Raw genomic sequence first — 13,945 nt, forward strand, 5'->3', positions numbered from 1 at the left:
GCTCCCCCCCATTCTGGGACAGAAAGTGGCTTGACTGAATCCCAATCCATTCCTATGTTACCAGTAAAGGGGAAAATTTGGTAGGCCAGGGTTGAAATGAGGGGTCTCTCCGAGCTTGGCTGTTTTCTTGTTCTTTCTCTTCCTAGTTTATAATATAAAATACAAAAGAAAATAATTTTTAAAAAAAGGAGGTGGGAAGGAAAGTGTATGAAAAAGAGAGAAAAGGCATTGACTCCCTTTGATGCAGTAAAATAAGACAATAGCATCAAATCTCAACTTTTTAGTTCTGCATAGTAATATAAACTAGCCCGCTCTGTAACAACAAACCTATCTAATTGGTAAAACCCAAAATCAAAGTTTTGGTTTTTTCCCTACCTCCAGCACAAAGTCCAGAAACAAAGTTTCCAGGCAGAAACAAAAGTAATTTGTGTTATTTTTCTTTAATCAAGAGTCAGTTCGGCCTCTCTGGTAACTCCACCAACTTCTGCAGCCGGTCGTCCATTGTGGGAATCAAAGTGTCCTCCTGTTTTGGGGCATGAAGTAATCTTGCTGCCTAGCTCAGTTTTCTTGTAGAGGTTTCATGCCCCAAACTAGTGGATCACTAACGATGTTTCTTAGTTGGGTCACGAAAACAACCCAGGTTAGAGAGCACCAAGGACCCCAACAACCGCCATCCTCCCACCCCCACACCAAGCTCAGAGAGCACCAAGGACCCCTGGCCCCTTATCATGGGCTTCACCATGGGATTCCAACCCCTGGGGGGTTACTGAATGGCTTTGGGGCTAAACTGCATTCTGTAAGTGAGAAAAACCAGAAAAGGAAGCAACGATATTTGAAATGTAAAACTTTATTAATTTAATAATGTTATCAATGTGCCCTTGAAAACCGGGCAAAAATCACCACCATCAAAGCCCACCCTCCTTCCATGATGGGGGGGGGGGGGGGAAACGACACAGGCTGCTGGGTACAATTGGAACTGCAAACCACCCATCCATTAAATGCCCTCCCCCCACTCCCCAGGAAGTAGTAACCAATGGCAAAGCTCCTAATCAGATGGACTCCAGGAACCATGTGCCTTTGGAGAAAAGCATAGGCCATGTGGAGGAAGTGGATGCTGGCCTTGTGAACGGCTTTCCCACAATGACAATAGGTTCCTATGTGCAGGCATGGCCCGTTTGTCATAAACCACTGAAAGGGGACCCACTCACCCCCCGAAAAAGCATCTCGTGAAGTTGTGGCATAAGTGTTAAATAAATAAGGGAATTTGTGCACTTTCGTTCAGGAGAATATCTGCCTTCCTCTGAAAGGGGGCGCCCTCAGAAAGGGTAATGGGGAGGGGGCAGGGGCTGGAAGGGGACCACCCAAGGCAGAGGGGCCAGCCGGGAGGCATCTGGTACCCGGCCAGCTTGCCGTACTTCCAGTGGGACGGAGGAGAGGCCTGGATATGGGTGTGGAGGGTAGGGGGCCGTCACCAAGTTCCAGTAAGGAGAACTCGCGTAGGGAGCAGGCCCCAAAGTGCAACAGGGCAGGCTGAGCGAGGCTGGGATGGTGAGGAAGGTTGCCATGGGTAAGGGACCCCCAGCCGGGGACAAAGTGCCATGATTGTGCCAAGGAGGCGTCTGGAAATAGTCCGTGCAGCAGGCGGGGGGCGGCTGGGGAGGGCTGGCGGGTGGGCAGGGGGCCCCTTGGCCACCCTCACTAAGAGGAGGGTGGACGCCGTTGGCCAAAGCACCGCCTGAGCTCGGGGATCCTGGTTTGGCGCTTCTTCCATCTTCAGGTGGCGGCTCCAGCAGAGAGTTGATGGTGAAGGGCTTCTTGCATGACGGCTCGGGGGTCTCCTCTTCCTTGATGGGGAGGGCTTCAGGTGGGAGGGGCGCCTGGGGGTCTGGAGTCCCACCAGGAGGCACGTAGGGATGGCCCTGCAACACGAAGGGGCTGAGGTCGGGGGCAAAAGCCACTTCCTCTTGGCGAGAGATGGCCGTGTTCTGGAGCTTCAGGGCTTCGGGGGGGATGCGATCCACGTCTACCGTCCAGTAGTTCCCCTTTCCCTTAGGTCTGGACGGATCCTTCAGCACCTGTGGGGGGAAGGGTCTCTGTAAGGAGGCAGCCCCCCTTCTCTCCCCCCCTTCTTAGGTAAAGAAGGATGGGATTTGAAATATCTACCACATGGCTTCTGGATCTTGGGAATGTCTTAGGATGGGTGGACTTCAACTCCCAGAATTCCCCAGCCCACAAAGCTGAAGAGTTGAAGTTCACCCATGGGGAATTCTGGGAACTGAAGTCTTCACTCTCCTGGGATCCAGAAACACCCATGGCTGCATGGGAGGCTTCCCAGGAATCATCTCTAGATGTGTTGGAGGGACCATCAAGCCTCAAGAGAGGCCTCCCCGGCCGAGAAGAGGCTCTTCGGAGGAAGCCCCCCCTCTCCCGGGAGGCCTAGTTACCATCCTGAAGCAGTCGTTGGCCGACAGGTTGTGCCTGATGGAATCCTTCCAGCCCTGGTAGTTCTCTTTGAAGAACGGAAAGAACGCGCTAATCCGTCCCGTAATCTGAAAGGGAGGGAGAAAAGGAGACCCCCGTATTAGAACTGCTGGCCAGCCAGGGACCCCCGTCCGCGGCCCACTCTGGGGCTCCAGGCTGCCCCATTCTCAACCCGACAACAGCGCCCGATCCTCCTCCGAGCCAGCCGGCATGGTGTAGGCTCTCCCGCTTGAGGAGGGGGGAGTGGGCTAGAGGACCTCCGAGTTCCCTTCCATCTCCGAGGACCCCGTCTTCTCCGCGCTAAGGGGGAGAGAAAAGCCGAGCCAAACCCGCTGGCTCCCCCCGCCCGGCCCTTCCTTCCGTCGGTTGCGAGGGCGAAAAGAAGCGGCGAATAAATGTAAGAAAGTCCTAAAGAAGCGAAGCAGCCCCGCGGCCGTCGGCGGAAGGCAGCGCCGCGTTCGAGGAAGCCCGCTCGGCCCCCTTTCCAGCGCGGGACCCCGCTCCAAAGCGCCGGGGGGCTGGAAGCGCGAAGGAGCGGCGCCGGCGAGCCTCGACGCCCGAAAGCCGAGCCGGAGGACGGCTGAGCGAGCCGCCGTTCAGGATGCTGGCGGGGAAACCGTCCCGTCCGACGTCCCGAGCGGCCGCTAAGCAAGGCAGGGTCCCTTGGGCCGGGGCATCGCCGGGGCCGCCCGCTGGGGCCTCCCTGGAAGGCCGGGTCCCTCGGGGGTCCCTGGGCGGCACTGACCTGAGCGAGCTTCAGCTTCTTCCCGGGGGAGGCGGTGATGACCAGGGCGATCATGGCCAGGTAGCTGTAGGGGGGCTTGGCGTGGCGGCTGTAGCGCTTCTTGGGCCGGCGCGGGGACTGCGCTGGGGCCCCCCCGGTCTTGCGCTTGCTCCGGGCCCCGGCCGGAGGGCTGCCCCCGTCGGTGTCCTGCATGTCCCTGTCCGGCTGGAGAGCGCCGCTGCCCCCCCCCAGGCGGGGGTTTAAATGGGCTCGGGGCGGGGGCGGATTTCTCCTCTGATGGGGCAGACCGGGCGGCTCCAGGCGCCGAGGGGCGGGGTGCCCCCCCGCCGAGCCAATGAGAAACCCCCGCCCCAGGCTGTGGATTAGTGGGCGGCAGGTCACCGCCAGGAAGTGGCCCTCCCGCCCCCGCCCCCACCTGGCCCAGGTTTGGCCCTGGGGGTGGGGATAGGGGGCGCTCATTGCAGAGGGTCCTCCTGGCCTTGGATTTACTAGGGATTAGTCAACAGCCTGCTCTGAACTGGCGGCAAGAAGGACGGGTGGGTCCCCCCAAATTCCCAACCGGGGTGACTTGACTTGGGGTTTGGGTTGCTTGCATTCTGGTCCTCCCAGGCTCCAGGAAAGTGGGGTGCATTAGACTGCTGTGGCCTTTGAGGGGTCCTTGGTGCTTCCTGAGCATGATGGCTTTCCTGCAGTTTGCAGAGGGGCAGGAAGGAAGGATTGTGGAGTCGTTGGTGCTCTCTGAGCATGGTGCCTTTCTTGCAGACGGTTCATGACCCAACTAGGGTAACCTCATCATTGCTAGCAATGAAACATCTGCAAGAAAACCACCATGCTCAGAGAGCATCAAGGATTCCTCATTTCAACCTACAAATATTCCCTCTCTCTCTTTTTAAAGAATCTGGCCTTTGCGTGTCGTGGCTGAACTGGCTTTAGGGTATTGTGTGAGCCCAGCCACAGAGTCAAGAGGGTCATTTGAGGTGTTGAAGGTCACCTGGCTTTAGACTGCTTGACAATGATGAAACAAACCATGGTTTGGCACAAGACCAACTCCACCAGTGAAGGCAGGGATTCCAAAGGGTCAAAAATAGGATATTTGCAAATTTCTCTGTTCCAGTTAGCAGCAACCCACCCAGAGAAATCCCAAAGGTGTTTGTGTGTGTGTGTTTTTAAGGCAACTGGTTTCTTGGTTTTTCTTTGAAAATGTTCTCCTTATCATCCAAGAACCTTCTTCAGTTCTGGAAAAGTTCTGCAGCTTCTTGGATCAGAAACAGAACATTTTCAAAGGAAGGAAAAAAATCAAGAAATTTAGGCCCTTTTAGATTGCTTTCCTCTCTTACAAATTCCTTGAGTGACTTACAAACTCTTGCAAATGCCTTGTGACAAATTCACACTTGGCCAATAAAGAATTCTTTTCTATTGCAACCTCACAAGAGCCCTGCGGGATCGGCCTCAACCTGCCCCCACATTTTGCTTCCCACATCTGGCTAGGGTCTGGGGGCTTCTGGGAGGGGGGTTTCCTTCTGTGGCCTCCACCCTTGAGATAACATTGTGTCTTCAAGAGGGTCCCTCCCTCCCCAGACAGGTCTTCCAGGAGTTTTATCAGTCCCCATTTAAAGCCAGGTGGGGGAGGTGGGGGGCAGGGTGAGTGCTGCCTGAAGAAATGCTTCAGTACAGTCTCTCTCTCTCCATCGTTGGAACGGGAAAAACATGGCCAACCGTTGGCCTTCTCCTTAAGCCAACAAGTAGTTTTGGTTGCAGGAATTAGGAATGTCTAGCTTGATGAAAAGAAGGATTTGGGGGAGACGCAATAGCACTTTTTGATATTTGAGGGCTGCCACAATGAAGAGGGGGTCAAGACCCATTCTCCAAAGCCCCTGAGGGCAGGACAAGAAGCAACAGATGGAAACTAATTAAGGAGAGAAGCAACCTGGAATTAAGGAGAAACTTCCTGACAGTGGGGGCAATTCACCAGCGGGACAATTTGCCTCCTTAAATGTGAGCCAGCCCTGTGCTGCAGCTGCTAAACTAATTAGGGGAGACATGATAGAAGTGTTCTGATATCTCAGGGGTTGCCACAAAGAAGAGGGGAGGGGTCAACCTACTCTCCAAATTACCCGAAAGCAGGACAAGAAGCAATGGATGGAAACTAATCAAGGAGAGAAGCAACCTGGAATTAAGTGAGAACAATTAATCAGTGGAATGGCTTGCCTCCAGATGTTGTGGGTGTCCTAACACTGCAAACGTTTAAGAGACTGGACAGTCACTTGTCTGAAATGGTATAGTCTCCTGCTTGAGCAGGGGGTTGGACTAGAAGACCTCCAAGGTCCCTTGTGACTGTTATTCTTGACATGCTCTGCAAACCGTCTTTAACAAGCCACAGCTAAGTGCAATGTGCAAAACCAAGCCATGGGTTGGGCCTTGGCTGAGAAAACTCCATGGGGTGTTTTCTCCTGAAGTGATAACATAATGGAAGGGGGGACCTTGGAGGTCTTCTAATCCAACCCTCAGCTCAAGCAGGAGACCCTCTTACCATTCCAGACAAATACTTGCCCAGAACACTGCCAAAATGTGGATGCTGCTGGATCTTGAATGTAGCCTGACCTTGTACCCAGGATAGATCTGGAAGCCATTCCCCTCCCCCCCTCCCAGATCCAGGAGCATGATGAATGGAGCTTTAAGGAAGGCAAGCTCTACTCATTCAGCTCCTCTGTGTAGCTATCCGGCTTCTTCCATTCTGTGTAAGTTGGGAGAGGGGGAGTACAGAAGAGGATCCTTTCTCTTGGGGTTGACTATCGGACCTCACCTGACCCTCCCTGGAGCTGCATTGTTTGTACATTGCCCTTCCCAGCTGCCACCTTCCTTTCTTTTGCTAAGCACCAGAGAACAAGACAAAAAGGCCCCTAATGGGGGCTATCAAGGTTGATGACTGGCCCCAGGGGCTCCTTGGAGGAGGTCAAAAGGAGGCTATTCTACTGTGGTCAGGAGAGCTGGCCTGGGGCTACCAAGAGGAAGAACACACATTCACACAAAGCACCAACTGAACCACAATAGAGTGGTTCAGTTCAGCTGGCTGGAGAATTCTGGGAGTTGAAGTCCACAAGTCTTAAAGTTGCCAAGTTTGGGGGGGCCTGCTCTAGAGGCTTCCCCAACCTCGGTTGCTTTTAAGATGGGTAAAAGGGCTGGGGAATTCTGGGAGTTGAAGTTCACCCGACTTAGCAGAATAACAGAGTTGGAAAGGAACCTTGAAGGTCTTCTAGACGAGCCCCCTGCTCAAGCAGGAGATCCTATAGCATTTTTGACAAATGGTTGGCCTGTCTCTTCTTAAAAGACTCCAGGGATGGAGCATTCACAATATCTGGAGGCAACTTCTGTCCCACTGCTTAATTGTCCTTCTCGCTATTAGGAAGTTTCTCCCTTGTTTGTGGTTGCTTCACTCCTTGATGAATTTCCATCCATTGTTTCTTTTCCTGCCTTCTGGTGCTTTGGAAAATAAGTTGACCCCTTCCTCTTTGGGGCAGCCCCTCAAATACTGGAAGACTGCTATCCTCCCTAATTGTTCTTTTTTTTTTTAGACTAGCCAAACGCAAACACTGCAACTGTTCTTCATGTGTTTTAATCTCCTTCAATCATTTTGTTGCTTTTCTCTGAACTTTTTCAACATCTTTTTTTTTGGGAATGTAGTGAGGAAAACTGGAAGCAGGATTCCAGGTGTGGCCTTACTAAGGCTTTGTAAAGTGGTATTAATACTTCACGTGAATTGGATTCTATGCCTCTGTTCATACAACCAAGGATTGTATTAGCTTCTTTGGCTGGCCCCTGTCTAAGGGATTGTTCCCTAGCACCAGTTCCTGAAGGACCTTCCTAAGGAAGGCAGGGAGTGTCCTTCAGAGTCCTTCTCCATGGAGCTTCTCCACCGTCCAGGCCACGGGGGTCCCAAAGGTGCTTTTTTCCTTGTTTCTTTTCTTTGAAAACGTTCAGCTATAAAGAAACTTCTTAAATGAGAAGCAAAAGGTTCTCAAAGGGAAAATCAAGGAAGCCCCGTTGCCTCTTGGAAAAAAGCCCCCTTGGAACTCCAGAGAGCCATTCCAAAGACACACATTTATTTAGTTATTTAGAGAATTTACATGGCCTGGCACCCAGACAGTGAATGCTGGCCTCCATCCAGCCACCCTGATTCTTTCCCCAAAATTAAACGGTCATAAAAAGGGAGAGAATTGACATGGCCCCCCACTCACATTTTGTGATGCAGTATACAAAGACTAAATACAATCTCCCTGCCCCCTGACAACAAGCCCCTTGATGGGCTCCTCCATCCCACCCTGGGTGCCCCAGGCCCCTTGGCCGAACTAGGCCTTGAGGGCCTTGTAAGAGGCGGTCAAAGTGGGCACCGGTCTAATCTCGGCAAATGATGAACTTTAATGAACTTTAAGACTTGTGGACTTCAACTCCCAGAATTCCCCAGCCAGCATGGCTGGCTGGGGAATTCTGGGACTTGAAGTCCACAAGTCTTAAAGTTCCCAAGTTTGGACACCCCTGATTTAAATAGTTTTTAAAAGAAGGAATCAGACTTCAGATGGACACCGGTGAGGGTTTCATAACTGCTCACCAAGGGGACAGATTGCCACCAGACAGGGCGATACCTCTTAAGAGAGAAGTCTGTCGAGATTCTTCCTCATCCAGGTGAATCTGCTTGTCTCAAAAGCAACTGGACTTTTTTTTCCCTTTGAAAACATTTTGCTTCTCACCCCAGAACTGAAGCAGCAACCAGTTTAACTGTTTGCCTCCATAAATTGTTGGTGCCTCATCACAGGAGGTTTTAAGGAAGAAAGTGGTCAGCCATTTGTCTGAAATGTTACAGGGTCTCCTGCTTGAGCAGGGGGCTGGACTAGAAGACCTCCAAGGGCCCTTCCTGCTCTGTTATTCGGCTAATTAGTCAGTGGAATGCCTTGCCACCAGAGGTTGTGGGTGCCTCATCACTGGAGGTCTTTAGGAAGAGAGTGGTCAGTCATTTGTCTGAAATTATGGGCAGTCATGGCGAATCTTTTAGGTACCAAGTGTCCAGACTGTGTACACAGGCATGCCCAAACTGAAAGGTGCGTGCGTGCACACAAATACACATGCGGAGAGGCATGCATGCACAAATACGCATGCATGGACATGTACACATGTGCAGTAGAGACCCAAAGACCGCTTGGCTGGTGGGAGATGGAGCATCCTAACACTGGCAGAGGGCTCTGTGTGCCATCTCTGGCACTCATGCCATAGGTTTGCCATTAGGGGTAGAGGGTCTCCTGTTTGGGCAGCGGGTTGGACTAGAAGACCTCTAAGGTCCCTTCCATCTCTATTCTGATCGATTGAAGCTTCTTGGATGAGATGCAAAACATTTTCAAGGAAAACATTAAAAATCAAGAAAATCCAGTTGCTTTTTGGACAAAGGGAATCTAAGAGAGAACCTCAGCCTGTAACCATTAATTTAGCAGCTTACTCAAGGTTTCCAACAGCACTGAAAAAAGTGACTTCCGTGAGTCCTTGCATTTAGGATTGTTGCAGCAACTCCCAAGGTCACCTGATCAAAACTTCAATCTCTCTGCACCCATTTTTAAGATGATTGGATCATCTCTCCCGCCCCCACTTCAGGTGGTTCTCCTTTAGCAGCCTTGTCAGCTAAGTGAAATGGGGAAATTGCTTTCGTTCCTTATAAAGATCGCATAATTACTTAACTAGCAGCTTGATCCATTTAACCACAAAATCCTTTTAAACTGGCAAAACCCAGACACTAAAATCAGATGTGATTCCTTGCTCAACAATGGAAATTGTGGTTTCAGCTTGTGAATTCAATCAATCAATCAGTCAATCAACTAATCAATCAGAATACCTGACTTACAGCCACAATTGAAGCCCAAAATTTACCGTATGTTGTCAAGTCAGAAATTTGTTGTGAGTTTTGCCCCATGTTCCCACCTTTTTTGCCATGTTGCTAAGTGAATCATGGCAGTTATTAAGTTAGTAACACGGTTGTTAAATGAATCTGGTTTCCCCACCAACTTTTGCTTCTCAAAAACTGATCACATGACCCTGGGACACTGCAACCGTCATAAGTACAGGCCAGTCGCTAAGCATCTCCAAAGTGACCATGGGAATGCAGCAACCGTCATAAATAGGAACCAGCTGTCAAGCATCTGAATGTAAATCACCTGGCCACGAGGAGGCTGCAACAGTGTAAAAATTTTCTCTTTGCCCTAAAGTAGAGGTGAGGAACAATGGTCCCTTTACGGCTGTGGACTTCAGCTCCCAGAATTCCTCAGCCAGAATGGATCTGTGGACTTCAACTCCCAGAATTCCACAACCAACATGGATTTGAGGACTTCAACTCCCAGAATTCCTCAGCCAGACTGGACTTTGGACTTCAGCTCCCAGAATTCCACAACCAACATGGATTTGGGGCCTTCAACTCCCAGAATTCCTCAGCCAGAATGGACCTGTGGACTTCAACTCCTAGAATTCCACAACCAACATGGATTTGGGGACTTCAACTCCCAGAATTCCTCAGCCAGTGTGGGCCTTTGGACCTCAATTCCCAGAATTCCTTAGCCAGACTGGACTTTGGACCTCAGCTCCCAGAATTCCTCAGCCTTTTTCCAAGCTAAATCTGACTATATTCAGCAACCCAAGACCTAAAATGGAGCCCTGGGAGGATGACTGAGGACCTAGATGTCCAGTTTTGTTTTCTGGTTTTGTTGCAGCTGCAACTACCCAGAGCCGAGCTTAAGACAGGAGGAGGCCATGGAAATCTTTTCAATGGGATATTCACCCTTGGGAAGGCTGTTAATATATTATTTCCTTTAAAAAGTGTTTTTTTTCCCAACAGATTCTGTATTGGAGAAACCATTATTAGAGTCTTTTTTAAAAAAATAAACATAAATATTATCTTTGCAACATTTCTGCATCATTCAGCATCCATTATACTCCTTTTATCCGTACATATATCCCTTTATCTATCCATCTATCTATGTCTGTCTGTCTGTCCATCCGTCTATTTCTAGACATTTTTCATCTACATATAGTTATTTGTACTTATATTTCTTCTATTCCTATTACTCTTTCCATGTACTTATTTCTATACAATTCATCTTATATCCTTCTACGTACATATATTTCTCTTGTACTTTTTACTCAGTACTATTTTATATACAATCTACCTTACATTTTCCCCCTCTTGTTAATTCTGCGGTTTTATGCTTATTTTCTAATGTCTTGGATCTTTTTTTCCCTTTATTGCTTTCTTATTCTTTGCATCTTTCCTCTTAGACCAGTGGTTCTCAACCTTCCCAATGCCGTGACCCTTTAATACAGTTCCTCATGTTGTGGTGACCCCCAACCATAAAATTGGTGTCTCCGTTCCTAAGGCCATCGAAAATATGCGTGTTCCGATGGTCTTAGGCGACCCCTGTGAAAGGGGTGTTCGACCCCCAAAGGGGTCCCGACCCACAGGTTGAGGACCACTGCGCTAGCCAATTGTACCATAACTTCCATACTGAGTAATACTCAGATTCTTCTTTGCCTTTTATTTCCTTTGTGAGTCTCTCCATTTCGGCGCATTCTAGTCCTTTTTTTTAATTACGTTTTCTTCTGTGGGTGTATTTTTGTTTTTTTCCAGTTCTGTGAGTATGTGATTCTTGCTGCCGTGATTACATGTCGTATTAGATATTTGATTTTTCCCCCCATAGTTCCCTGTGATTATCCCTAATAAGAATAGTTCCGGTTTTAATTCTATGGGTTGTGTAATTATCTCTTCCGGCCAGCTTTTTTTTTGTTTTATTTCTATCTAATAATTTCTGGCAGTTGTACCCGTCCACCACATATGGTAAAAAGTTCCGTGTGCTTGGCTACATTTCCAGCACTCCGGTGAACGTTCCGGAAACATTTTTGCTATTCTTGCCGGTGGTAGGTGCCATCTGTAGAACACTTCGCACACGGTTTTCCTGTATGCCGTTGCCATTGTTAACTAGCAATTTATTTCCCCTAAATTTTTCCCATTCTGCTAATTCCATGCTGCACCCAAAGTCAGTAGGCCACGTTATCACGGCCTCTTTCACTACTTCTCCTTTCATTTTAAATTGTAATAAATGTTGGTGTATTTTTTTAATCAGTTTTTCTTCCGTCCCCTGTAAAATTTGCTTTAGATCTTGTGGTTCTTTGTAAAATCCATCTGTTTCTCAGTCTTTCTTGTACTTCCTCTGTATCTGCATATACGGCCACCAGTCTCTATCCATTCCCTGGTTTTTCAATTTTTGTCTTGTTTTTAACTTCTCCTGATGGTCCAATAAATCTTCAAATCTTATTATTTTATTTATATCTAGTACATTTGGGTAAACTAGTGCTTCCATAGTCAATAGCCAACTTGGAATTTTATTATAATGTTTTCTTTTAATTTTTAGCCATGTTTGCAATAGAGTGTTTCTAATTTGATGCCTTTGGAAGTAGCTGTGCATTTTATTTTTCCCATCCCAAATGAAAGCATGCCAGCCTAATTCTATATCCTGTCCTTCTATTGTTAACATTCTTTTATTCTTTAAATTTATCCACTCCTTTATCCAGGTAAGAGCTGCTGCCTGATAATAGAGCTCCCAATCTGGGACTCCAAAACCTCCTTTCTCTCTACTGTCCTGTAGTAGTTTTAATTTAATCCGTGGTTTTTTCCTAGCCAAATAAATTGTGTTGTTAATTTGTTTTGGTCTGTAAAGAATTTTTTCCCTAAATTTATTGGTGTTACTTGGAATAAGAACAGGAGTTTTGGCAGGACGTTCATTTAACTGCAGCTATTCTTCCTGTAAGTGAAACTTGCATTTTTTCCCACGTTTCCAAATCTTATTTAATTTGTTGTATTGTTATAATTATCTTATTTGATTGTTGAACGTTTTCCGGTTGGCTAGATTCCTAAATATTTCATCTTTTTGCTATCTGCATACTCATATTTTCTTTCAATTCAATTTCTTTCAATTCTTTCTCCTGTTTTTTAGTAAGATTTTTTGGTATGATCTTTGTTTTGCTCTTATTAATTTTAAGTCCTGCTACTTTGCCAAATTCCTCTATTTTTCGTATTGATTTGGACCCCGTTTCTAATGGTTCTTCTAAAATGAATACTATATCATCCGCAAACACCTGAGCTTTATATTTTAATTTTTTAATTTTGAGTCCCTTTATTTCTTGTTCCCTTCTAATTTCTATTAATAATACCTCTAATATTAAGATAAATAGGGGCGATAGGGGACATCCTTGCCTTACTCCCTTCAAGATATATAAATTTCTCTGTGACATCTCCATTTATTAGTACTTTCGCCGTTTGAATTAAATAAATTGTTTCAATTATCTTCATAAATTTCTCTCTGAATTGCATGTTTTGCAGTTGTGTAATGATAAATTGCCAAGTCAAATTGTCAAAAGCCTTTTGGGCATCCAAAAAGATCAGTGCAACTTGTTTCCTTGGATGTGCCTCATAATATTCTAGTGTATTCATAATAATTCTCATGTAATTTTTCACTTGTCGTTTCGGTAAAAATCCATTTTGATCTGAGTGGATAATTTTGTTTAGTATTTTTTTTAAACGTTCCGCAATTATAGATGTGAATATTTTGCAATCTGTATTCAATAATGAAATGGGTCTGTAATTTTTTATTTCTTGGTGATCCGAATCTTCTTTGGGTATGAGGGTTATGTATGCCTCCGTCCATGTTTTTGGCAATTTGGCTTCTGTAAGTGCATCGTTTTACAGGTCCAGCATCAATGTTTCTATTGGTTCTTGTGTGTGTCTTTTGTGTGACTTCTACAAGGTACTATCAGTCTTAAAAAGGTGCTTTTTTTTAAAAGCAATCAGTCTCTTGAGTTTTGGGTAGCAACACTGCCCTCTCTTGGGATTCTTATTGCAAATTTTCCCCATCCACTTTAATTCTCACTTGTACTCCAGGCAGTCCTTGGCTTCCAACAGTGAGCAAAGGGACAACGGCACTGGAAAAACGGATTTATGACCATGTTTCACACTTACAGCCGTTGCAGCCTCCCTGTGGTCACATGATCCAAATTTCCACGCTTGGCACCTGGTTCATACTTACGACGGTTGTACTGCCCTGGGGTCACGTGATCCCCTTTTGCGATCATCTGACAAGCAAAGTCCACGGGGAAGCCAGATCCTCAACACAACCAGGTAACAACTGCAATGCTTCACTTAACAACTGTGGCAAGAAAGGTTGTAAAATGGAGCAAAATGCACTTAAGAAATGTTTCGCTTAGCAACAGAAATGTTGGGCTTAATTGTGTCTGTAAGTCGAGGACTAGCTGTACTGACCTTGCTTAATTTTTTCACCCCCCCCTCCCCCCCTCCGAATTGAAAGGTGCGCAGCTGCTTCCGTTTTAGGGGCCGCGCACCATTGTAGAGGTAGCCCCTCCCACCTCTTCTTAGGCCCCACCCACTGCTGCCACTTGACTTCTTCCGGGCACTCTGGCGTCTTCCAGAACCAGACGCCAAGAGCCCTAACAGAGGGTCTAGGTCAGGGGTGTCCAAATGTGGGAACTTTAAGACTTTGGGGACTTCAACTCCCAGAATTCCCAAGTTTGGACATCCCTGGTCTAGGACCTTCCGTCTCCTACTCTTGGTTGTTAAGTGGATTTTGTCCCATTTTACAACCTTCCTTGCCATCGTTGCTAAGGGAATCACTGCAGTTG

General features: G+C 47.4%; 1 protein-coding gene across 1 annotated transcript; it reads right to left on the reverse strand.

The window, feature by feature from the left end:
- Nucleotides 1-69: 69 nt before the first annotated feature.
- LOC309392226 (uncharacterized protein) lies at nt 70-3,685 on the reverse strand (the record flags this gene model as incomplete). Its single annotated transcript, XM_081953250.1, has 3 exons — nt 70-2,075; nt 2,445-2,637; nt 2,811-3,685. The coding sequence occupies 3 exons, from the start codon at nt 3,683-3,685 to the stop codon at nt 1,317-1,319; spliced, it is 1,827 nt and encodes a 608-aa protein (XP_081809376.1). The 3' UTR covers nt 70-1,316.
- Between the last annotated feature and the right edge of the window lie 10,260 nt (nt 3,686-13,945).

Source organism: Natrix helvetica, assembly GCF_964273705.1.
Source record: "Natrix helvetica genome assembly, chromosome: 4".
NCBI lineage: Eukaryota > Metazoa > Chordata > Lepidosauria > Squamata > Natricidae > Natrix > Natrix helvetica.